This window comes from Anolis sagrei, chromosome 1 (genome assembly GCF_037176765.1).
Source record: "Anolis sagrei isolate rAnoSag1 chromosome 1, rAnoSag1.mat, whole genome shotgun sequence".
Taxonomy (NCBI): domain Eukaryota; kingdom Metazoa; phylum Chordata; class Lepidosauria; order Squamata; family Dactyloidae; genus Anolis; species Anolis sagrei.
Window position 1 is genome coordinate 254,922,607 of NC_090021.1, and position 25,464 is coordinate 254,948,070.

The window sequence follows — 25,464 nt, forward strand, 5'->3', positions numbered from 1 at the left end:
TGCTGTCTCTCCAGTGTTTCAACTCCAAGGTCATCCAACATTCTGTCCGCCTCCCCTGCATTTCTCGCCATGAATCTCTTTCCATTCCGGAACACAATAATGGTAGCAGGGTAAGCCCACGAAAATCGGATTCCTTTCTCAAATAGTTTATGGGCGAATGGGGACATTTCTTTTCTCTGTTGTAGTGTCTCTGGGGAAAAGTCCTGTTTGACAAAAATCTTGCAGTCTCTAAATTTCAAATCCTTAATTTTCCTCAGATCTTTAAACACAGAGTCCTGAATCTTTTCTGAGGCAAAAGCAATTATCACATCTCTTGGGTGATTATAGTTCCCCATAGGTCTGTAAATTCTGTGGGCACGTTCCACATTTTCAATTTTGATAGCTATTTTGTTTTCATTTAGCCAACTCACCAAAAGTTCTTCTAGTTGTTTACCAGTTTCCCGAACCTCCTCAGGGATTCCAGCCAGCTTGATATTCCTGCGTCGTTGTCTGTCACTCAGCTGGGCAAGTTGCTTTGTTAGATAATTGATCCTCTCCTCATTTCGATCAGCCTTTTTCTGAGCTGACTGTGCAGTTTTTTTTACTGCACCTATTTCCTTCTTCACCTCTTCCATCTGACCACCAAGACGTTTGAGGTCCGATCTGATATTTCCCTCCATGCTCACCATTAATTGTCCCAATTCTTTAAGGTTGCGTGCCATCTTATCAGCCTCCGGCAACAGGTCGCTGAAGATCTCTGCTTTTCTTTCAGGAGTTATAAATCAATCCTCCTCCTCTCAGAGTCTCGACTGACCTTTATTGCCCAATTAAGCAGATAGCTCTCTTTTGTTGTTATTTTAGCCTTTAATTGGGCTATAAATTTAAGGATCTGGGGAGAGGGTTTGTTGAGCGTCTACTCTCTCCGACGCATGCGCAAAAAGCCACCTCCAAGGTCATGTGGCCAGCATGACTGCATGGAGCGCCGTTATCTTCCTGCAAAAGCGGTACCTTTTGATCTACTCACATTTCATGTTTTCAAACTGTTGCATTAGCAGAAGCTGGGCCTAACAGTTGGAGCTCACTCCACTCCCTGGATTTGAACTGCCAACCTTTCGATCAGCAAGTTCAGCAGTTCAACGGTTGAACCTGCTGTGCCACTAGAGGGCCCATCACTTTTCTAGTTCTGATATATAAGGACAATAACATTATTTTTTCTCTCTATCTATAAGATAGCACATTGAGAATTCATGTAGACAGGTTTTTTGAGTTATACAAAATTAGAATACCTAAAAAAGAAAAATGAAGCATCTTTTGATCACTCTTCCAGTTATTTTGTCATGACTAAGTGTACATATATTTAGCTTCACAAAGGGGAAAATGTGTTTTCCTCAAGATGTTTGAGCCCGTGATTCGTTAGCTGTCTGATATAGACAACTAGCATCTTTTTGCTAGTGTGCCAGGGCCAGGCATCTCATTTATGTCCTCTGACTACAACTGTTTCATTCCTGGGATTGATAGCAGATGGCTCAGGGACCTACACCATTACATGGATAACCATTTGAGTGGCACAGTTTGGGCAAAATGCAGAACACTCCATGGAAATTAGTGCTCATCTCATTTTCATGATTGAGTTAGCCAGTTTCTGACAATGCCTGAATAACAGGGAATCAATCAAGGAGATTTCTTTAGCCCCCCCCCCCCCCCCCCGGACATTGCTAGTCTTTGTTTATGCATACCAAGGCAACTTTTTTGTTTTCCTCAAAGAGAAAAAGTAACTGTCAATATATTTGTTTTCTTACCACCCAGGCATTTGAAAACTTTTGAATAATAAGACTGGAAGAAATGAAACGAGGGCTGAGGTAATTCGTTGCTTGTCATTGGCAGTAGCCAATAGGCAGAGCATACATCCTCGTGGAGTGGATTTAGGATTCCCAGTATCAAGCATACAGGTAAGAACAGCTGCTGGGGCTTAAATGCTTTCCTGCTGATTTGCTATCTTGTCTTACTCAGTTCCATGAAGGGAGAAAAAAAGTGGGCTGCTTTTATGTAGAAATCTAAAAACATGTTATGTAACGCTGTAATTAAAATTAATTGAATTGTACAACCTCTTCTCCCTTTCAGAGTAATTACAATCTTTTGTAATTGTCTTTTTTAAATTAAATAATAGTTTCCGATTGCTTCCAACCCTTCTTTGTGTTCCATGTTTCTCTTGTATATTATGTTTGCATTTATATAATGCTCCCTCATCATCTTTTCAAATGAAACGGTATGTTAGGAATAACAGTATACTGTTCCACTTCAGCTGTGGCACATCTACTATGCCACAGTTTTGTCTTTACATACATGGTGATGTTTTCCTTTTCAAAATTTCATCATATTGATAAAATGAATAGAGTCCTGGAGTATCTTAAATATTAAGAAAGGGATGGCAAATAGATGTTTTATTGGTGCTAGTATACTATTGATTGTTTTAATTAGTTATAACTGTGATAGTATATGGTAAATTGTGTATTGTATATTGTATTGTATTTTGTAACTGTTGGCATTGAATTGTGCCTTTTGTAAGCCGCCCTGAGTCCCCCCTAGGGGGTTGAGAAGGGCGGGGTAGAAGCACCCCAAATAAATAAATAAATAAATATCATATTCACTGTTCATTATACAAAAATGTGTGTTTTTCCTCTATGATTCAAGTGACAATAATGTTTGGCTTGAATGTATGAGATTTGTGTATGACTTCTACATTCAGCAGGACGATGTGTAGATGGCCTCAGGAAAATAACTATCGCTTGAATTTTATAATGGGTGTTTGAAATGCATGGGTGATTATACAGGGCCTTTGGCCAATTTTCAACCCCCAGCACCCCCAATGTTGGCTACAACTCTCCTGTTGTTGTTGTTGTTATTGTTTTGCATGTCTTCAAGTTACTTTATGACTTATTACAATCATATCATGGGGTTTCCTTGGCAAGATTGTATTTATTAAGAAATGGGTTGCCTTTCCCTTCCTTTGAAATTGAGAGAGTGTGGTTTGCTCAAAGGTCACTCCAGTGGATTTTCATGGATAAGCGAGAATTTGAACCCTGGTTTCCAGAGTCACAGTCTAATGTTCAAACAACTACCCCACACTGGCTCTGAGACACACCATGTTGTTGTTGTTCATTCGTTCAGTCGTCTCCAACTCTTCGTGACCTCATGGACCAGCCCACGCCAGAGCTCCCTGTCGGCCGTCACCACCCCCAGCTCCTTCAAGGTCAGTCCAGTCACTTCAAGGATGCCATCCATCCATCTTGCCCTTGGTCGGCCCCTCTTCCTTTTGCCTTCCACTTTCCCCAGCATAATTGTCTTCTCTAGGCTTTCCTGTCTCCTCATGATGTGGCCAAAGTACTTCAACTTTGTCTCTAGTATCTTTCCCTCCAGTGAGCAGTCGGGCTTTATTTCCTGGAGGATGGACTGGTTGGATCTTCTCGCAGTCCAAGGCACTCTCAGAACTTTCCTCCAACACCACAGCTCAAAAGCATCGATCTTCCTTCGCTCAGCCTTCCCTAAGGTCCAGCTCTCACATCCGTAAGTTACTACAGGGAATACCATGGCTTTGACTATGCGGATCTTTGTTGCCAGTCTGATGTCTCTACTCTTTACTATTTTATCGAGATTGGACATTGCTCTCCTCCCAAGAAGTAAGCGTCTTCTGATTTCCTGGCCACAGTCTGCATCTGCAGTAATCTTTGCACCTAGAAATACAAAGTCTGTCACGGCCTCCACGGTTTCTCCCTCTATTTTCCAGTTGTCAATCATTCTTGTTGCCATAATCTTGGTTTTTTTGACGTTTAGCTGCAACCCGGCTTTTGCGCTTTCTTCTTTCACCTTGATTAGAAGGCTCCTCAGCTCCTCCTCGCTTTCGGCCATCAGAGTGGTGTCATCTGCATATCTGAGGTTGTTAATGTTTCTTCCAGCAATTTTCACCCCAGCTTTGCATTCATCAAGCCCCGCACATCGCATGATGTGTTCTGCATATACGTTAAAAAGGTTGGGTGAGAGGATGCAGCCTTGCCGTACGCCTTTCCCAATCTTGAACCAGTCTGTTGTTCCGTGGTCAGTTCTTACTGTTGCTACTTGGTCCTTGTACAGATTCCTCAGGAGAGAGACAAGGTGGCTTGGGATGCCCATCCCACTAAGAACTTGCCACAATTTATTATGATCCACACAGTCAAAGGCTTTAGAATAGTCAATGAAGCAGAAGTAGATGTTTTTCTGAAACTCCCTGCCTTTCTCCATTATCCAGCGGATATTGGCAATTTGGTCTCTCGTTCCTCTACCTTTTCTAAACCCAGCTTGAACATCTGGCAACTCTCGCTCCATGTATTGCTGGAGTCTTCCTTGCAGGATCTTGAGCATTACCTTACTGGCATGAGAAATAAGGGCCACTGTACGGAAGTTGGAGCAGTCTTTCGCATTTCCCTTTTTTGGTATGGGGATATAAGTTGATTTTTTCCAGTCTGATGGCCATTCTTGTGTTTTCCATATTTGCTGGCAAATGGCATGCATCACCTTGATAGCATCATCTTTTAAGATTTTAAACAGTTCAGCTGGGATCCCGTCGTCTCCTGCTGCCTTGTTGTTAGCAATGCTTCTTAAGGCCCATTCAACCTCACTCCTCAGGATGTCTCGTTCTAATTCATTCACCACACTGTCAAAACTATCCTCAGTATTATTATCCTTCCTATACAGATCTTCTGTATAGTCTCACCACCTTCTCTTGATCTCTTCAGCTTCTGTTAGGTCCCTGCCATCTTTGTTTCTTATCATACCAGTTTTTGCCTGAAATTTACCTCCAATGTTTCTAATTTTCTGGAAGAGGTCTCTTGTCCTTCCTATTCTGTTGTCTTCTTCCACTTCCATGCATTGCTTATTTAAAAATAGTTCCTTATCTCTTCTGGCTAACCTCTGGAATTGCGCATTTAACTGGGCATATCTCCCCTTATCCCTGTTTCCTTTTGTTTTCCTCCTTTCTTGGGCTACTTCCAGTGACTCAGCAGACAACCATTTTGCCTTCTTGGTTTTCTTTTTCTTTGGGATGTACTTTGTTGCCGCCTCCTGAACAATGTCGCGGACTTCTGTCCATAGTTCTTCTGGGACTCTGTTTACTAAATCTAGTCCTTCAAATCTGTTCTTCTCTTCCACTGTATATTTGCTAGGAATGTTAGTGAGATCATATCTAACTGGTCTGTGTATTTTCCCTGATCTCTTTAGTTTTATTCTGAATTGGGCAATAAGAAGTTCGTGATCTGAGCTACAGTCAGCCCCAGGTCTTGTTTTCACCGACTGGATGGATGTCCGCCACCTTTGGCTGCAAAGGATGTGGTCAATCTGATTTCGGTGTTGACCGTCTGGTGATGTCCATGTGTAAAGCCGTCTTTTAGGTTGTTGGAAGAGAGTATTCGTTATACACAACGAGTTTTCCTGGCAAAATTCTATCAGCCTGCGTCCCGCTTCATTTTGTTCTCCCAGACCATGCTTGCCTGTGTTCCCTGTTGTCATTTGACTTCCCACCTTGGCATTCCAGTCTCCTGTAATGAAAATAATGTCTCTTTTTGGTGTATTATCCAGTAGTTCCTGCAGATCCTCATAGAACTGATCTACTTCTGCTTCTTCAGCAGCTGTGGTTGGGGCGTATATTTGGATCACTGTAATGTTGAAAGGCTTTTCTTGCACTCGAATTGAGATCATTCTGTCATTTTTGGGTTGTATCCAAGCACCGCTTTAGCGAATTTCTTAGTAATTATGAAGGCTACTTCATTTCTTCGATGTTCCTCTTGTCTGCAGTAGTAGATCTGGTGGTCATCTGATGTGAAGTGGCCCATTCCAGTCCATTTCAGTTCGCTGACCCCCAGAATGTCTATCTTTAGTCTTGACATCTCACCAATAACAACATCCAATTTGCCCTGGCTCATAGATCTTCCATTCCAGGTTCCTATGGTGTGTTGATCTTTAGAGCATCGGATTCGTCATTCACCTCCAGTACCGTCGGCCGCTAGCCTTCCTTTCGGCTTTGAGACACACCATACATATATCAAAATACATCTGTTTTCCTCCTCTTCTGCTTCAAAGCAGTGACCAGAAAGGATATGATACCAAATCCGGTTTTTAATTTTTGGAAGGGAAACAGGAAAAACAGAGGTATTTCAGGAAGGTGTCGGTGAGGAGGCCTTTTTGAACATTTGTCCACATTTAGGAGGTATTGGGTATGATTTTCTGTGCTGGATTTCTTTTTAAGTTTTGTGAAAACTTGTAGTGTTGTAGTAGTGAGATTTATGGACTGCATGTAACATCTGTGCTGCAGTTTCTTTACCCCTGGTTTCAATCAACAGCATAGAAGAAAAGTTTCATCAGTAGCAATTACTTTTATTGAAACATCCATGATCAGTGACTAAGTATTTTTGATTAGCAGTTCCTGGAAGTCATGAAGGAATGACTGTCACAATCTTGCCTCAATTCTGAACTTCCCGAGAGCGTTTCTTATCTCTTCCATAAAAGTTGGATACCGTGATTCCTTGACTTAAGAGTTTAATTCCTTCCATGATTGAACTCTTAACTCAAAATACTTTTATCTTAAAGCAAATTTCCCATTGAAATGCACTAAAATGCTATTAATCCCCCCAACCCCCCCATCTTTGTTATGTGTTTTAAAATAAGAATGTATGTTATAAATAACAAATAATATGTAAATGTACATTCACATGGAACAGTAAAAAGAAAGATCAGCTTTAAAATGGTAGAAACACTAAGTTGTGGTACAATGGTAGAAGCACAAAATTGTGGGAAGGAATCACAAATCTCAAAGCAAAAAGGCAGAAGCATTTTTTCTTTATACTGTACTCATTCCAGCTTCCCTCCCTCTCTTGCACTCTCCTCCTCTCTCTTCATGAAGCCAAATATACCAGGACTAAAAACAACACAAAATCAACTAACCGAAAGTTCCTCAAAGCGGACAAGAGTAAAGCAGACAAGAGCATGAGGCATGAAGGCTGCTCCCTGGAAGCTCTAAAGCCCTATACTCTCATGCCAGTGCACCCTCTCATGCTAGCCTCCCTCTGGCACTAGCACTTAACGCAAAATGCTCTTAAGTTGGGATGCTTTTAAGAAGAGGTTCTACTGTAATTTGTTTCCTCTTGCCTTTCTCCACAAAAATACACACATAGGACTGCTATGAGTTGAAATAAGAAATGGCTTTTGGACAGGTTAAGCTTTAGGAATAGAAGAGATTGGCATGAATTAGTGAACTGTTCCTATGATGTAGACTAACTTCCCTGCATTTTCTGGTAATTCCAGATAATCCAATGGCTGACCAAAGGATGGACATTTCTTCTACAATCAGTGATTTTATGTCACCCGGTTCCACTGACCTAATCTCTAGTTCTCTTAACTCTTCGGGTATGGATTGTAATAGGAAAAGAAAAGGAAGTTCTACTGATTACCAGTGAGTCTGTATTAAATTAATATCCCCTTTAGCTGTATTTAGAGATCTATGCTTTATTTCCAGTAAAGGTTGACAAGGTGGTCCCTACTCAAAGTTGAGCCTTACAGTTGGTAGTAGGGTGGGGTTGGAAAGAGTATAAAAATGCAGATATGCTTCCATAAAAATCACTTACATTTAAACAATTGATGATGAAATACCAAAAGTATCAGCTATTTCTTACAAGAAAAGTATGAAAATTATTTGATAGATGGCTTAAAATGAAATAAATATAAGATTCATAACTTTAGTCACTATCAAACTGCATCAAACTAGGTGGTACATTTCAACTGGAAACATTGTTTCAGTTCCATAGATCTGTGACAGAGACTTCATTCATATGTTTCTGTTTTGAAAAAGAAGCATCTGAAAGCAGCAAACATACATTTGCAGACATATGCATCATACAGGATCAGTAGATAGATGGCTGGAATTCTCTTAATAAGTAGAGTTTTTTCTCAGAATGAAGGGTTGCAGTAACCTAATAGTATTAATTAAACATTTCTGGTAATTGAAATTTGTTTAGAAAGCTAACATGTCTTCGTACTCAGAGTATGTTATAATTTCTCTTTTCAGGATTGATGGCTTTTCTTTCGAGTAAGTACAGAAATTGTGTTCTTGATTCTTTTGCAGTGCTAACATAATATGTCCCTCCTCTTCCTCTTGAGGTGCTTTATCTTTAGAGAGAATGGGAGGGATATATTATGTTAACATGCAATTAATTAAATGTTATATATTTAAAATTTGAGTGGTGTTGCTGTTGTGTGGCTTCATTTCTGGCTTTCTTGTTAGAAATTGTATGGAGGGGGCTGCCCTTACTTTCCTCAGAGGAGGAGAGAATGTGACTTACTCATGGTCATCAATGGGTTTCAATGTCCAAGTGCGGATTTGAACCGTGGTGTGCTATTCCAGCACTCATACCAGTGTACTTTTATACAATTTTGGAATACACACACACACACACACACACATCACCTGGGCTAGAATTTCCCTAACTTCCCTTGCTCGTTTGCCCCACAACCACATTTTTGTTTATCACTGTGTTTTTTTTTTCTCATTGCCTCTTCTCCCCACCAGTGTCCCTATTTTCATTTAGCCTTTGCCTCTTCTGCCTCTGTTGCTATCAGATAGTAGGGAGTTATAATCCTTTCAGACAGCATCAGAACAAACAGGTTCTAATTCATTAGGTAATATAAAAATAGGCTTGGGAATCCCTTAATTTAAGCACTGACTCATAAACAGTGCATAAAAATTGGTAGCATCGGTATTTTCTAGCAGAGGGCAATTTTTCTGTCTTTGAGAACTTTTTTCTTTCTTTCATCATTTTATGTAATTTCTAATCTCCTGAAAACTCACTTGGAGGAAATGGGTTTAGCCTGTTAAGGATTTCTAGGATGTTGTTTTATTGGAATGGTATTTATTCCTTTTGGGGGGATCAGTTTGCATGTTCTTAAACTATGAGCTGTAATAGATAAAAGAAAATTAAATAACACAAAAGGAGAAATTGTTCTAAAATCTGTTCTTATATCTGTAAATATTATTTCCGAATTTGCAAATCAGTGCATAGAATTATATGATCTACTTGCTACTCTCCGGTTGCATGTTCTGCATGTCATAGAAGCAATGCATGGACACTGACAAAATAAATATGCTTGTAGCAGAATATCATCTGGTCAAGCTTCTTTCCATTAAAAGACTTACTTTGAGCTAGAGAAATTAATTATCTATTCTCACACAAAATGGTAGACAACAAATGTTGTACTGTAAGCGATGTTTGTTAATCATAGCACACAGTATTTTATGCTGTTAGAATAGTAACTTAAAATCCAACTAGGTGCGTCTGAGTTTTTGACATACCTATAAGTAGTTCTATGGAAACAGGTGCTTACATTTTAGACAACACTTGATTGGATCAACATGCTTTGTCCTAAATGCAAAAAAGAAAAAAAGGGGAAAAAAAAAGAAAAAGATATAAATGTTTTAAGGTTGGATTTACTTGTTATAAATAAAAGTGGACAATGGAAATAACTCTTCTACTGAGCACTGCTAATGATCTTCCATTTTAAATTGTATATTGTCTATTAAATGTTTAAATGCAAACCATATGTTTGCATAATTTAGTTCAATGCTTAGTTTTAGCAAGATGGGGTAAAAGGTAATATTTGCTGTTATATTTCTCTCTTCATCTTTCTTTTATTCTGATTTTAGCGAAGGCATGGACACAGATAAGGATGATCCACATGGAAGGTATTTATTTATTTGTTCATCATTGATGAACTGACTTAGAAATTAGAAGCACATTTACTTTAAATCCCTTATTGTTTTTGAAGGTACAATGAAGATAAAGGTCTATTTCCCGGGGAATGTAATTAAAATCTGGAGGAATCTGGGGAATGTAAAAAGACCAGATTAATAATACCAGAGGATTAGGTCTTAATATAGTACTTTTAGGGCAGAAAAATGCAGTCTTCATGAGTAAATACACAGTTGTGATCCTTCTCAAGTATACATGGCTAGTGGATCAGTTGCAAACCACTCTGCACCCAATTGCACATATTCAATACATGAGTATCCTTGAACCCCATCCCTCTTACCATACACGTATACACACATCACATAACTTTACTTGTGTCATTTTATTCTCTTCCAGGTTGGAATATACAGATCAACAAGGCAGAATAAAAAATGCAAGGTAAAATATTTGCCGTCTTTTGTTTTTTCAACTCAGCTTGAACACACAGTATAATTTAGATATGTTCCCAGAATTGCTTCTTCCTTGATCTGAAAATATTTTGTGTTTCTAAAGGAGTATCACAACTTCTAGTTGTAGCTAAAATATATGTACTTGATCGTTCCAGATGTCCCAAAAATGTGGCCTTCAATCCTTTGTTGGCACAAACTGCATGGATGTCTTATAGCTGACACAATGCATTTTGCAGGCTAGGTAAATTGTTCCCTCTTAAGTATTTCCAGACAGGTGATTAAAAAACAAAAATGCAAAAGATTAACCACAGCTTAATTGCCTATGATTATTTCCATCTCCTAAATCGTTTTCCCCTTTCATGCCCAACTTCATACTTTGTTTATACAGTTACCTTCAAGTGAGAAAGATTGGAACCAAATTGCTCCAGGGTTCTTTTAATTCTGTTGATGTAGTTTTAGATCTGACTGAACTTTTTATCATGTAGCCAATACAAGTAAAGTAAACTGACCATGTAAGCAACAATGTCCTCTTCTGTACATGAAATGTATGTTGCTTATTTGATTTATTACTTAGGGAGGCTCACAGTCAGATTGAAAAACGACGGCGTGATAAAATGAACAGTTTTATTGATGAATTGGCCTCTTTAGTGCCAACCTGTAATGCTATGTCCAGGAAACTCGATAAACTTACAGTGCTGAGAATGGCTGTTCAACACATGAAGACATTACGAGGTCAGTTTAAAACAACTACTGTGAGAATGGTAATTATATATGGATTTTAAGAATTGAGCTACTTGATACTTGTGAATTATCAAAGCACTTTGCATTCAGTATTCCAAAATACATACAACACTACACTGTGGTAGACAAGAATTAATATTTTCACACTGCAGATGATGGAGACTTGTGGTTTGCCTCAGACAGGCAGGGTGACCCTGTGGCCCTTCAAATATTGTATTCCAGCTCTCACAGTCCAAGAAAGCATTACCAGTCCAACCAGTTCTTAGGGGTGAAGAAAACTGTAGTTAAGCAGTTTCAGGAGGTCTGATTTAAGTGATTTTATCAATTGAGATTTGAAGTTATTGCTTTCTAAAACCAGGATGAAAAACTTTCAGTGATGGTGGCAGCCACATTATCCTCCTGTCGGATCACACAAGGCCACCTATATTTATAAAACCTGGTCAGTTTTAGACTCACTGCACCCCCCAACCTCTGCAGACGTGGAGGACCCATTAAGTTGGTCCGCCCCAGGAGGCTTATGGATCCTGATGGATTCCTGACGGCTCTCGGGGAGTTTCCCGCCTCCTCGGTTGGTGATCCTGTTGATGCCCTGGTCGCTCTCTGGAATGGGGAGATGGCTAGGGCAATAGACACGATCGCTCCAGAACGTCCCCTCTCAAGTAGCCGAGCTAAACCAGCACCTTGGTTCACTGAGGAGCTGGCAGCGTTGAAGCGAAAGAAGAGGGAACTAGAGAGCGTGTGGCGTTCGGAGCCGAGCGAGCCAAATCGAACACGGTTTGTGTCCTTTCTAAGGGCATACGCCGCGGCAATAAAAGCCGCAAAGAAGACTTTCTTTGCGGCCACTATTGCGTCTGCGAAGAACCGTCCGGCTGAACTATTCCGAGTTGTCAGAGGCCTTTTAAATCCCACCATGCAGGATGGGAGCCCTGATGACTCAGCAGTTCGCTGTGAAGCCTTTGCTCAGTTCTTTGCAGACAAAGTTGCTTTGATCCGCTCTGGTCTGGATACCACATTAACGGCAGTCTCTGAGGATGTAACACGAGCATCTGCTTGTCCAGTTTTGATGGATTCATTTCAATTGGTGAAACCCGAGGATGTGGACAAGGTGCTTGGAGGAATGAGAGCTACCACATGCATCCTAGACCCCTGCCCATCCTGGCTTCTAAAGGACGCCAGAGGGGGATTGGCCGAGTGGGTGAAGGTGGTGGTTAATGCCTCCCTCCGGGAAGGCATAATTCCAGCCAGCTTAAAGCAAGCTGTAATAAAACCGCTGTTGAAAAAACCATCACTGGACCCCACTCAATTCGTCAACTATCGGCCTGTTTCCAATCTCCCCTTTGTGGGCAAAGTCCTGGAATGTGTGGTGGCCTCGCAACTCCAGACATTCTTGGTAGACACGGATTATCTGGATCCGGCACAGTCTGGCTTTAGGCCGGGGCATGGTACCGAGACAGCCTTGGTCGCCTTAGTTGATGATCTGCGCCAGGAGCTCGACAGGGGGAGTGTGTCCCTGTTGGTGCTGCTGGACCTCTCAGCGGCCTTCGATACCGTCGACCACGGTATCCTTCTGGGACGCCTCGCGGGGATGGGTCTTGGAGGTACTGTTTTACAGTGGCTCCGCTCATTCCTGGAGGGTCGGTCTCAGAAGGTGTTACTGGGAGACTCCTGTTCAACCCCACAACCTTTGTCTTGTGGGGTTCCTCAGGGTTCAATACTGTCTCCCATGTTGTTCAACATATACATGAAGCCGCTGGGAGAGATCATCCGGAGTTTCGGAGTGCGGTGTCATCTGTACGCAGATGATGTCCAACTCTGTCACTCCTTTCCACCTGTTACTAAGGAGGCTGTCGAGGTCCTGAACCGGTGCTTGGCCGCTGTGACAGTCTGGATGAGGGCGAACAAATTGAAACTGAATCCAGACAAGACAGAGGTACTCCTGGTTAGTCGTAAGGCCGAACAGGGTATAGGGTTACAGCCTGTGTTGGATGGGGTCGCACTCCCCCTGAAGACGCAGGTTCGCAGTTTGGGTGTGATCCTGGACTCATCGTTGAGCCTGGAACCCCAGGTTTCGGCGGTGACCAGGGGAGCATTCGCACAGTTAAAACTCGTGCGCCAACTGCGCCCGTACCTTGGGAAGTCTGACTTGGCCACGGTAGTCCACGCTCTGGTTACATCCCGTTTAGACTACTGCAACGCTCTCTACGTGGGGTTGCCTTTGAAAACGGTTCGGAAGCTTCAATTAGTCCAACGCTCGGCAGCCATGATACTAACAGGAGTGGAGCGCAGGGAGCATACTACTCCTCTGCTGCACCAGCTCCACTGGCTGCCGATTTGCTTCCGGGCCCAATTCAAAGTGCTGGCATTGGCCTTTAAAGCCCTAAACGGCTCTGGCCCAAGCTACCTATCCGAATGTATCTCTGCCTATCAGCCCGCCAGGACCCTAAGATCTTCTGGAGAGGCCCTGCTCTCCATCCCGCCTGCTTCACAGGTGCGGCTGGCGGGGACGAGAGACAGGGCCTTTTCTGTGGTGGCTCCTCGGCTATGGAACGCCCTTCCCATGGAGGTAAGATCAGCCCCCTCGCTAATGGTGTTCCGGAAAAGATTAAAAACCTGGATGTTTGAACAAGCATTTGGTTAATCAGTGCAATGAATGTGACGTTTACAGGAATGGAAAATGGACGACGAATTTGGGTCACGACTTTAGTGATGAGATGTACTGTGTTGTTATTGTTGTGTTAATTTTGTATTGTGTTTTTATGGTTTTATATTGTATATTGTTGTTGATTATTTTGTTGTAAACCACGTTGAGTCGCCAGTTAGGCTGAGAAACGGCGGTATACAAGTAAAGTAAAGTAAATAAATAAATAAATTATTGAAAGTAAACTGTTCCAGAAGGAGGACAAGCAAGAAACGATGGTGTGGCTTGCACAATTATGACAGAGAGCTCTCCCAGCAAAGACACAACAGTCCCACTCTATTCTGTCAGCCTTAGCAATAACATAGAAAGCTGTACTTATGAAAAACAGAAAAGGCAAACATGATGAAAGGTTCCCTCTCTTTCTCTTGTCAAGTGGTCCTTGCTTTTTTGTTCATCCCTGAAATTCAACATCCTGCTTCAGAGAAAAATGTTGTTGGCCTCAGCTACCTGTTTGCAACTAATTGATCCGTTTTCTTCTAGAGCAGGAAGTTGATTCATTGCATGAGGAGAAAAAAGCCATATCAAAAGAAAGGGGGAGAGGAGAATTAATCTTCTCTCATAATCTTTGACTTAGCTGTGTCACTCATATCTAAGAGAAACTAAGGTCGCTTCTACACTGCCATATAAAATCCAAATTATCTGCTTTGAACTGGATTATATGGCAGTGTAGACTCATTTAATCCAGTTCAGAGCAGAAAATGTGAATTATCTCCTTTGATTATCTAGATTATATGGCAGTGTAGAAGAGGCCTCAGCATTGTGGGGTTGATGGTATTTTGTTCAGCTCTGCACAGGGAACTTTCAAGGGCAACCATTCACCCACGGTACAACCCCACCTCCACTGCTCACTATAGCAATTTACTGCTAAATTTAAATGAAGCTGCTGTTTTGACACTTTTATCAGCCCTGAGTTGCTGAAGGGCTACGAAAAGGTCCATGTGCCTGCATTGGCCCTCTGGGCCACACTTTCCCTGTGCTTTTCCTACACATTTTGAATCAGCTCATGATATTTTATTTCTAAAAGATACATAAGAGATGTATCACCAGGCCCCCTGGTGGCGCAGCGGGTTAAACTGCTGAAAGGTTGGCGGTTCAAATCCAGAGAGGAGTGAGCTTCTGCTGTTAGGCCCAGCTCCTGCCAACCTAGCAGTTCGAAAACAAGCAAATATGAGTAGATCAATAGGTAGGTAACGGCGCTTCATGCAGTCATGCCAGCAACATGACCTGGAATCATAGAATCAGGGAGCTGGAAGAGACCTCATGGGCCATCCAGTCCAACCCCCTGCCAAGAAGCAGGAATATTGCATTCAAAGCACCCCTGACAGATGGCCATCCAGCCTCTGTTTAAAAGCTTCCAAAGAAGGAGCCTCCACCACACTCTGGGGAAGAGAGTTCCACTGCTGAATGGCTCTCACAGTCAGGAAGTTCTTCCTCATGTTCAGATGGAATCTCCTTTCTTGTAGTTTGAAGCCATTGTTCCGCGCCCTAGTCTCCAGGGCAGCAGAAAACAAGCTTGCTCCCTCCTCCCTGTGGCTTCCTCTCACATGGCTATCATGTCTCCTCTCAGGCATCTATGGACAACGCTGGCTCTTCGGCTTAGACATGGAGATGAGCACCACCACCCCTCCCCCAGAATCGGACACAACTAGACTTAATGTCAGGGGAAACCTTAACCTTTACCTACAAAAGAGATGAGACATGTTTTGTATATACATGACATTGACATTTACTGGCTAAAGGTTTAGCAGTTCCTGAGTAAAATTAAAATGTAGCTGTCTCACAGTAGCTTTGAAAACAACATGTATTTCAGAATGTGAGGCATAGTTATAGCTTTAAAGCAACCTATTATTAATACTGAAAATAAATTTATACCGGTACAGTAAAATTCCCATGTGCTATACATGACCTTGCATTCTTTTTTAAAAGTATAATTAATTTTTCTTCTTCGCTCCCAACTTTAAGGTGCTGCAAACCCATACACTGAAGCAAACTACAAACCTGCTTTTCTGTCAGATGATGAATTAAAACATCTTATTCTTAGGGTATGTGTTAGTTTTGAATGTATGAACATGTTTATGATGAGAGAAGATTCTTGTTGAAAATTCAAGTAGTTTTCTTATATTCTCCCTGCATTAATTACGATTTCTTCATGTTACAAGTAAAGGTTTTGTTCATTTTTTCTCCACAAATGGCCTCTGTATTAATTGTGTGACAAGAGCACACTGGACTGGCCCTGCATAGTAAAACAAATGCTTAGTAGGCTTTCCAGTAACATGGAACTCTGGATTTAGAGCAAGTAAACTGAAGTTTGGATAAGAAACTGTAACAAAGAAAGTTTCGATTATTCTAAATGTGGTGCTATTTTTAAGGTGAAGATGCTAATAAAGGAAGATTTTTGGTTTTTCAGAACATGCATGAATTTATCTGTTCATTAACTCTAGTCCTTAGGTGCCTTTTCATGTGCATTAGTAGACCAGAGCAGAGACAACCAGGGTCCTGTCCATTAGCTAGTGTAAACTTCTCCCATTGACCTCATCCATGCCGTACAATGAAGAAGATGAGAGATGGGGGGCATCAGTGGTGGTAGAAGCCTTTTCACATACAGAGATAAGGACTTCACCCCCAATGTCTTTCCCTCTTCCGTTTTCAATAGTATGGAGGTGTGGGGTGAATACATTTGTAGCAGGGAGGTACCAGCACTGATGAGCAGCCATAATAACTGCTCTGTGAAAAAGAGCAGGGTCTTTGCAGTAGTAATGATAGCAGGGTTTGGGTAGCAGTTCTTTTTTTGCCTCTGAGCCATTTGCTGTTTTTTACAGATCTAATGTCATCTAAAATGAACAAGGAGACTCCAAATGCACTTATGCTGGACCTATTATAATTTTTTGTTAATCTCAAAAATCAGATGTCAGATTTTAAAAATTAAACTGTTGAAAGTGACCTTGATTAGTATTGAATGTAGGAAAGTTGTGTTGTTTCCACGAATTATTTGAAGTATACATTTAACAATGCAAATAAGAATGTGTTATGCTTCACTAATTAAAATTACCTAACACCCCTTATTTCAAAAGCCACAAATCTTGTATTGTGGTCACTTAGGCTCATGTGCAAAACAAAATGTATTCCTTTTTATTTCAGTTGCCATAGCATCAAACTTCATGTGATAATTCTACAAATCTTGGATTGTTTTTTTTTTTTTTTGTCAGTACATAATTTATACAATGCCGGTATTTGCCATTCGAGAGAGGCTTGATTTGTAAGATGCATCTCTACAAACAAGTAGTTTCATTAACATAAACTAGGATTTGTCATGCACTTACTTAGTGCATGTGCAGAACTTTTCCAGTGAAATTTTAGAGAAAGGCACCAGTTAAGAGAACCCAACCACTCTCACCTAATATGAGGGATTCCTCAGAGTCAGATTTTAAAAGAAACAGTTAAGTGAGAAAAGTCTTCCTAACATATTGCCTTTAAGGCATGTTGGAATTTAATCCTCATCTTCCCCAGTCAGAAAAGTTCCACGTTGGTCAGGCTGTGGTACACAACCATCCATCAGCACAAGAGAGTGCATGTTTGGCAATGTTATTGAAACAGTATTTCCCTTCTTTCTTATGCATCTATGATGCTTTCATATGACCCATTTCCAAATAGCTGGTAAAGCAACCCACAAGAATAAAGTTCTGGAATCTGCCTTGAATTAATCTGACCTACTTCCAGCCAGTACTTTTCTCTTGCTTTCCTAGAAGCCCCTTTGGAAAGATTGTTGGCAACAATCCCAATGAAAGTGAGTCATCTTCCCTCTCCTGCTTCTATGGCCTTTTCCACCCACAAACGGAACTGCTTCTGGCAGGCTCTTAAGATCTTGAAAGGGTTTTGTTAGAGCAAAAGGATGAGACATTGAGCTCCTTAGCAGTACTCCATCTTAAAATCTCCCATGACTTTTGGGCCTGTTTTTCAAAAGGAAACCAGATAGAGAACGGGGGGATACACATATAAATCAGAGCAGGTTTGTTTATTATGAAATATTTTGTGTGACCATACACAAAGACATACAAGAGCTTTAAGATCAGTTGGGGAGGCCCTTCTCTTGGTCCCACCTTCTTCACAAGTGCGACTGGTGGAGACAAGAGACGGGGCCTTCTCAGTGGCTGTGGAACTCCCTAGCGACATCAGGCAGGCCCCATCCCTCCTGGTCTTTAGAAAAAAGCTTAAGACCTGGCTTTGCAAGCAGGCATTTGGTGACAATGATATTACGGAATTAGACTCGGCATTATAAGATCAAGACTCGGCACTTTATATGGCTGATATGGTTTAAATCTGTTTTATTTATGTGTTTTAATTGTTCATATGTTTAACTGTCCTATAATTTGATGGGGCGTGTTTTATTCTTATGCCTATGTGGCATTGAATTTTGCTGGAGTTTGTAAGCCACCTTGAGTCCCCTGCAGGGTGAGAAAGGCGGAGTAAAAATTAAGTAAATAAAATAGCATTTAGCAATGACACTTGGTGATTTTGCCTTTATATTTTTGTTGTTTATCAGAAGAATAGTGAGGAAGTCAATGTATTGTCGAAGGCTTTCATGGCCGGAATCACTGGGTTGTTGTATGTTTTTTGGGCTGTATGGCCATGTTCCAGAAGCATTATTTTCTGATGTTTCACCTATAAACCCCATTTTCCTAGTTTCCAACAGACCTCACAACAACTGAGGTTGCCTTCCATAGTTGCAAGCAAAACGTCAGTAGAGAATGCTTCTGGAACATGGCCATACAACCTGAAAAACTTACAACAACTCAGTGAGGAAGTCATTAGTTCTGCATTGGAGTGTTTATTTGTTCTGTTCTTGTTTTATTTTATCAAAATTATTTTGAATACTGATTATATTTAATTCTGTTTTAATCTATGTTCTGTTGAAACCAGTGATTGTTGAAATTCAGTTGCATGAGACACAGTTTTTAAAACAAATCCATGTATATAACAAAGTGTTTTATCTTGTGTTTCCCAATTAGGCAGCAGATGGCTTTCTCTTTGTCGTGGGCTGTGACAGAGGAAAGATTCTGTTCGTTTCAGAATCTGTTTTCAAGATTCTCAACTATAGTCAGGTATTTTTGGTGTGAATTAGATTTTTTTTTTAAGTGTGATTCAGTTACGTGGCAAATGCCTCTGTTCCTCTGTTGAAATTTTCAGTACAGTTGGCCTGTTGTATTCACGGAATCCGTATCCACTGATATGAATGTATTTTTAAAACAATCCAAAAAGCAAATCTTGATTTTGTCATTTTACATAAGTGATGCTATTTTCCTATGCTACTGCATATGTTGAGATTAGCACCCATAGATTTTGGTGTCAACAGAAGGACCTGGAACCAAAGTCCCGTCAATCCCAATGGCACCACTGCGTTTGCTACTTATGGTTTGACTATTTAGTGAAAAAAATTGTGTTCATTTTCTTCCCTCTATTTGAATATTCAGTAAAATCAAGTTCAGCAATGCATTAGCAAGATACTCTTTATAACCTTTTTAACTGATTGTATATTATGTCTTGACAGAATGATCTGATTGGTCAGAGTTTATTTGACTACCTTCACCCTAAAGATATTGCCAAAGTTAAGGAGCAACTCTCTTCTTCAGACACCGCACCACGGGAAAGACTAATAGATGCAAAAAGTACGTGGTTTATCCAATTCCAGAGACCAATGAACATGTGCATACTTATTAGTTGATAGTGACAGTATCAGTGGATTTCATACATTTGAGAATGACCCATTGTAGTTCAAGCATAAATTTCACATTGTTAGTAATATTGGTTTTTTAATAAATTGACTTGAAATAATTAAGGATTGAATAACATACATATTATATGTGTACTTAGTTTAAATCCAAGCCATGTTTATACTATTTAGATTTTTATTCTCCATTCCTTCCATGCAGCGGGGCTTCCAGTGAAAACAGACATAACGCCAGGCCCATCTCGACTGTGCTCTGGAGCAAGGCGTTCGTTCTTTTGTAGGATGAAATGCAACAGGCCATCAGTGAAAGTAGAAGACAAAGATTTTCCTTCTACCTGTTCCAAGAAGAAAGGTATGTATGTTAGACTTGAATATAGAAGAAACATTTTGGTTCAGTTCTATTGAAAAGATGTTTGTTTTGATTGAAAAAGACACTATATAGAAGAAATAGCGGGAAACCTATTTGAGTCCCCTTTGGGATAAGATAGAGTAGGGTAGAAATGTAATAAATAAATAAACAAACTTGGATCAGTACCTCTTTTTGGAACATAAATGTTTCTAATTCTTGTGCAATAAGTTGTACATTTTGCCATTGAATTCATAGCATTAGAACTGCATTTGCTGAAAACTGGCATTTGAGAAAAAGGATGTAGCATGTTATTGCTGCAAATAGTTATTTCTCGTAGTAGTCTATAAGACCTTTTGCTGTCAAATGGCGTGTATTGGAAGAGTTGTTAATGATGAAGGCTGCTAAATATTTTGTTGAGGGAAGTCAAGACCAATCCCCATTCCCCTCCCCTCTCTTTCCAGTATTTCTTTCCTCTTGTGACGCACTTTCCTATAACCAACCCCCCATCCCCTTTTTAACCACTCCCAACCCAACTATTCCTTAACCTTCCCCCTATCCTAAATTCATTCCTATCACCTTATTTTATTCTATTAAGTTTGTAAATCTGGAAAATACCCAATATTTTTTTAAAAAATAATATTTTGTTGAGGGCTGAAGATTCACTTTGTCATGATTACTTTTGGCATTCTTAAATGGTCCATGTGAATGAGTCTCAACATGCCATTTTTCATGAATGTAGTACTTAATGACATAAACCTTGTTTTCTTTTGTAGCAGACCGCAAAAGCTTTTGCACTATCCATAGCACAGGATATTTAAAAAGCTGGCCTCCAACAAAAATGGGACTAGATGAAGACAATGAGCCTGATAACGAAGGCTGTAATTTAAGCTGCCTTGTTGCAATTGGACGGTTGCATCCTCACGTAGTTCCTCAACCAGTAAATGGAGAGATCAGGGTTAAACCAACAGAATATGTTTCCCGACATGCAATTGATGGGAAATTTGTATTTGTAGATCAAAGGTAAGAACAACATCTTTAACTCATGGTACCAGGATAGCAGTCCAGAGCTGATGTTTATACTTTGACCTACTAGATGACTTGGTCCGAATAGCAATAATGTTACTGTGAAAGTAGATAAATTACAGGTTACTTCAGAACAATTGTATATACACATGAAGTTTGTGGCTGTGTAAATAATTTATCATTTCAAGTTGCTTAATTCCTCCACACAAGAAATAAACATTTGTACTGCAGGAATAGGTACACACAGTTGTCCTGTTTTTCGAGTAGAAAGATGGGGTACAATCCATGTGCTGACTATTAATTCATGGTCTGAAACTGATGTTTTGAATGCCAATTTTGTAGTCCTATGTAGAGCCCTCCCATATGTTGAAGTACATTATCTTGATTGCATTATCAGTTTTTGTTTTTCGGTTTTGTATAAGAGTTTCATGTACCTCTTTGTATCGATATGGATACCAACACTGGATAATTACTCCAATAAATATAAGAATGTGACTTTTCATAATAATTATTCTCCTTTCTTGCAAATATTTTCTTCACCCTTTCCCATGTAATATTAAATAAAGAAAGTTAAGTACCTGCATTCCCTGCTTTTTGACATTCAGCTGTTTCGACAGATCTAAATTGTAGCCATGTTCCACACTTTGAAGTCCTGGTCTACTCTTTTAACTACTGCTGCTGTGTTATTGGCAAGCTCTTTTTTTTCTTTCTCTCAATCACCTGGTGCAATTTATTGTTTAGTCTTGCATTTGCAAACTGAAAAAACCTGGGTTCCACTTTCCAAACGATTCCATGTTATGACAGAGGTCCAGTCTCTAACCTATCAGATTGGGGGGAGGGGGGGTCCTCCTATAGTAACAATGAAAAACTGGGGCCTTCCTTGCATTTCCCCCACTGTTTATAGGTATCCATAAACAGTAAGAGATGTTGTCGCTTACTGCTTATATAAGAGTAAATTTTTAGTTTTCTACCTATAATGTAGTCATTCCACATTACAGTAGCTGAAGAACTAATTAAGATTACATGGAAGCATATTCAACACTTGGGATGTAACGTTCTGTTATATACTTTACATATCTTGTTATACACTTTCATGAGGACATGTCTTTTTTTACTCCAATAACTAAACTAAAAATACTTAGCCAGCTTCCTCAGAATTCTCTAAAATCCTCCTGCTGAAGTAGTTTGTACTCAGAAACCTGGTGATATTCTTATAATAGTCAAGGAGTACTTGTATCCAAGAAATTTCCAAGCCAGCCCACAGTGTACTGGTGACAGAAAAGAAGGTACAGTTGTTTGTGTCAAAATCATAGCTTACAGATGGTGGATTAAAGTTGGAGAGACAAAAGCTTCATGTACAATCCCTCTTGAAAGATAGCACATGTGTGCATTGTCTATCACACTTTTTGAATAAAAATGTACAAAATAATGTCTTGAATCATTTAATGGACTTATGTTTGACATTAAACAAAATCCGATTTACAGTTACATTAATTTAAGCAATCGGAACTCATTGACCTTGTTTGAACTGAACTCTGCATGTGTGGTTATCACATATGTATCAGGGCAGAAACATGTATGTTCAAGATTCTTCTGTGTAGAATAACGTATGAGGAGCATATCTGAATCCTCACTATTTTAGTGGCAGTGTGCCAATGTCCAACAGATGCTTGCCACTGGAAAGAGGGAAGCAGTTTTTGATGATTTGATCTGCAATCCTCTGTAGCCCCTCACATAGTATTTATTCCAGAGAGCCCACAACACTTTCAGACAGCCTTTTAGACAGCCGCAAGGCAAATGGTAGAAATTAGCTCTGCCTTGCTTTATCAGAAGCATCACATTAGCAGAGCGTTCATAGTGTTTAACTGTGTTTTCCACACTGTCCTTAACAAACAAACATGCCACAGTTAAATTTTCCTTTACCAGTTTGTGCTTGTTTAAGTTTTAACTTTTAAGTCTTCAGAATAGATTATGGGATCTGCAATATTTACAGTTTAGATGGGACATTCTGCTATAGTACATTTATTAGGAATTAGTAAAAATGTGGATTTATAGTAGGATTGTCTGCCTTCTTATTGGCTGCTCTTCCTACTTTTAACTGCAGCCATATCTTCAAATATTAGCCAGGTGATAATAGTTTCTCCATGGCTTGGCAATTTCATCTACTAGTTTCTGCAAATATGGAATTTCTTTAAAGACAGTGGAAAGAGTTAGCCAATTTCATTTTGATCAGTTGGCAAACATTTTAAATAGAAGTTATCATATGATGTATAAATAAAACACCCTTTTTATATTTTAGGGCAACTGCAATCTTGGCATATTTACCACAGGAACTTCTAGGCACGTCATGTTACGAATACTTTCATCAAGACGATATAGGACATCTTGCGGAATGTCACCGACAAGGTAAAATGTTGTATATATACTTGTCTAAATAATTCAGGGCAAGATGGGTGGGTGTTATCCTTGAAGTGACTGGCTTGACCTTGAAGGAGCTGTGGGTGGTGAAGGCCAACAGGGAGCTCTGGTGTGGGCTGGTTCATGAGGTCACAAAGAATCGGAAGCGACTAAACGAATGAACAACAACAAATAATTCAGGAATTTAGATTTCCCCCCTCCATTAATATAATGTTGGCTAGGAAAAATAACTTCAGTAATTTGAAAACTGGAATAATACTAGACTGAACTAACTATACTAGAACATGCACAGGAAATTTGTCACAATTGAAATAATATAAGTATTCTATGTTTAAGACAACAAAATAAGACAACAAACTAATTGAGACATCCAGAGCCTCCATATTTTTACTCACGTTGACTCCTTCCCCATTTCTTTCAGTTTTACAGTCAAGAGAGAAAATTAATACTAATTGTTACAAGTTTAAAGTCAAAGATGGTTCTTTTATTACATTGAGGAGTTGTTGGTTCAGTTTCATGAACCCTTGGACCAAAGAAGTAGAATACATAGTTTCAACTAACACTGTGGTTTCGTAAGTATTTTTTTCTTCTGCTGATATGTTGAGCATATATGTGAGGTATGTTTTCCAGGTGACAGTATAGATCAGGGCTACTTAAACATGTTTCATTGGTGACCTCTTTTTGTCTGATAAATGTTTACGTGAACCAAGGTATATAGATATATAAAATTGGTATACAAGTCAAGCATCTACTGATAATATAGCATAAAGAAATGTATTTTAAAACAATTATTTTGCATACATGTACTTTTATCATTTATTAAAGATGAAAGCTAGTTTGCATACTAATAAGATGGACATGTTCATTTATTTTTAAATAAGGAGTTAAATCTTGATTGAATATTTGAAACTGCAGGACATAGAGCATATTCAGCATTTTTTACATGCCAGCTGGCAAGATTGGTTTGCAACCTCAAGTGGCAGTTGAAGCATTTCCTGCATGTAGTTGCTAATAGATTAATGTAAATGTTTAAAACAGCAACTATGTGGCAAGCTAAACAAAATTTTGTGGACCCCCCACCCACCCACCCAATATGTGGTCACGACCCACAATTTAAGAACCTATGTTATGGAAGGTGGACTTAAAGTTCGCACCTTTTGCTCTTTTTTGAAGACCATAAGCATCCATAGGGAAAAAACTAACATTCTAATGAGCTCAGCAATTATGAAGCATATGATACAGAGCAGTTGTTCTGCTTACCACTATGTTTTAGTAGGTAAGAGGGTATAGAAAATTTATTCAAAATGCTGCTTCTTCTTCTTCCTCTTTTTTTTCTTTCTTTTTTTCTTTCTTTTCTTTTTTTTTCTTTTTTTTCTTTTGCATCATATCAAAATCTAGAAGGTAGTGTTGCTGTACATGGGGAGCAGATAGGATTGTAGAAGGATCTCCACATAGCCAGATGTGAAATTAGGTTCTCTGAAGATCTGAAGCACTGGTGTAATCATACCACATCTGGCTATGGGAATGTTGCTCGGGGTTTATGTGCTCTGGCCTGCTTCCATAGAATAAGTAATGGCTGCACAGGGGGCCATTTTCAGTACGTTAGGGAGAGGTATATGCCTCAGCTTAGGCAGACCTACTACTCCATGCTGATCTATACAGGATTGCAATCGGCCTGTTTCTTTATCTCCCTGGATCCTTTCTGTGTATAGCTGGGCCTCCACATTCTCCGGTTGTACAGTTGCAATTTTGTTTATTTGTGAGCTAGTACTGCCCTGCCCTCTTCCTGAAGATGGGGCTGGCCTGTCAACATTCACATGGGAGGTGAACACAGCACAAGTGATGATGGCTCTTCCACCTGCCCACTTCCTGGTGATATGTCATGTGAATGTGCACACAGCCCTGGGCTTTGAGGAGGAGGGGGCAGTGAGTGTGAGGCTGGCGGACAGGCTAAACTTCTTAGTGTTTGTTGCAAACCAAGGAGACCCACCCCCACTGTACAATATTCACTTTTTCCCACTTTCACTAAATTCCTGTGCTCCTAACCCCATGAATGTGGAAGATTGTTTTCTTCATAATAATCCATTCTGGTGCCGTGATTTGAAAAGTGAAATAGGTTGAATTCCTGATTGCAAACGTGTGTCGTTTGTCTTTGTCTTCCTAACCTCCCAGTGCCCATGTACTTGATGGCGGAGATGCAACTTTCCCACAACTTGCAGCTTCACCGCACAGCATGGACAGTGTACTCCAGGCAGGAGAAGGTAACGTGAACATTGCACTATTTTAAAAAACCCACTTGACAGCCTTTCTTTGCA

General features: G+C 40.0%; 1 protein-coding gene across 2 annotated transcripts in view; it reads left to right on the forward strand.

Moving 5' to 3' along the window:
• The window catches only part of BMAL1 (basic helix-loop-helix ARNT like 1), a 72,770-nt gene that overhangs the window by 33,673 nt on the left and 13,633 nt on the right, over positions 1-25,464 (forward strand). For both annotated transcript variants that reach the window (XM_060766764.2, XM_060766757.2), the window contains 14 exons: positions 1,786-1,928; positions 7,309-7,456; positions 8,069-8,089; positions 9,701-9,739; positions 10,143-10,184; positions 10,770-10,927; positions 15,597-15,676; positions 18,641-18,733; positions 19,180-19,297; positions 19,562-19,711; positions 20,482-20,728; positions 23,031-23,137; positions 23,571-23,721; positions 25,322-25,410. In XM_060766764.2, coding sequence (XP_060622747.1) covers positions 7,317-7,456; positions 8,069-8,089; positions 9,701-9,739; positions 10,143-10,184; positions 10,770-10,927; positions 15,597-15,676; positions 18,641-18,733; positions 19,180-19,297; positions 19,562-19,711; positions 20,482-20,728; positions 23,031-23,137; positions 23,571-23,721; positions 25,322-25,410 — 1,435 coding nt within the window. In that variant the 5' untranslated portion in view covers positions 1,786-1,928; positions 7,309-7,316. The remainder of the gene's footprint in view (positions 1-1,785; positions 1,929-7,308; positions 7,457-8,068; positions 8,090-9,700; positions 9,740-10,142; positions 10,185-10,769; positions 10,928-15,596; positions 15,677-18,640; positions 18,734-19,179; positions 19,298-19,561; positions 19,712-20,481; positions 20,729-23,030; positions 23,138-23,570; positions 23,722-25,321; positions 25,411-25,464) is intronic.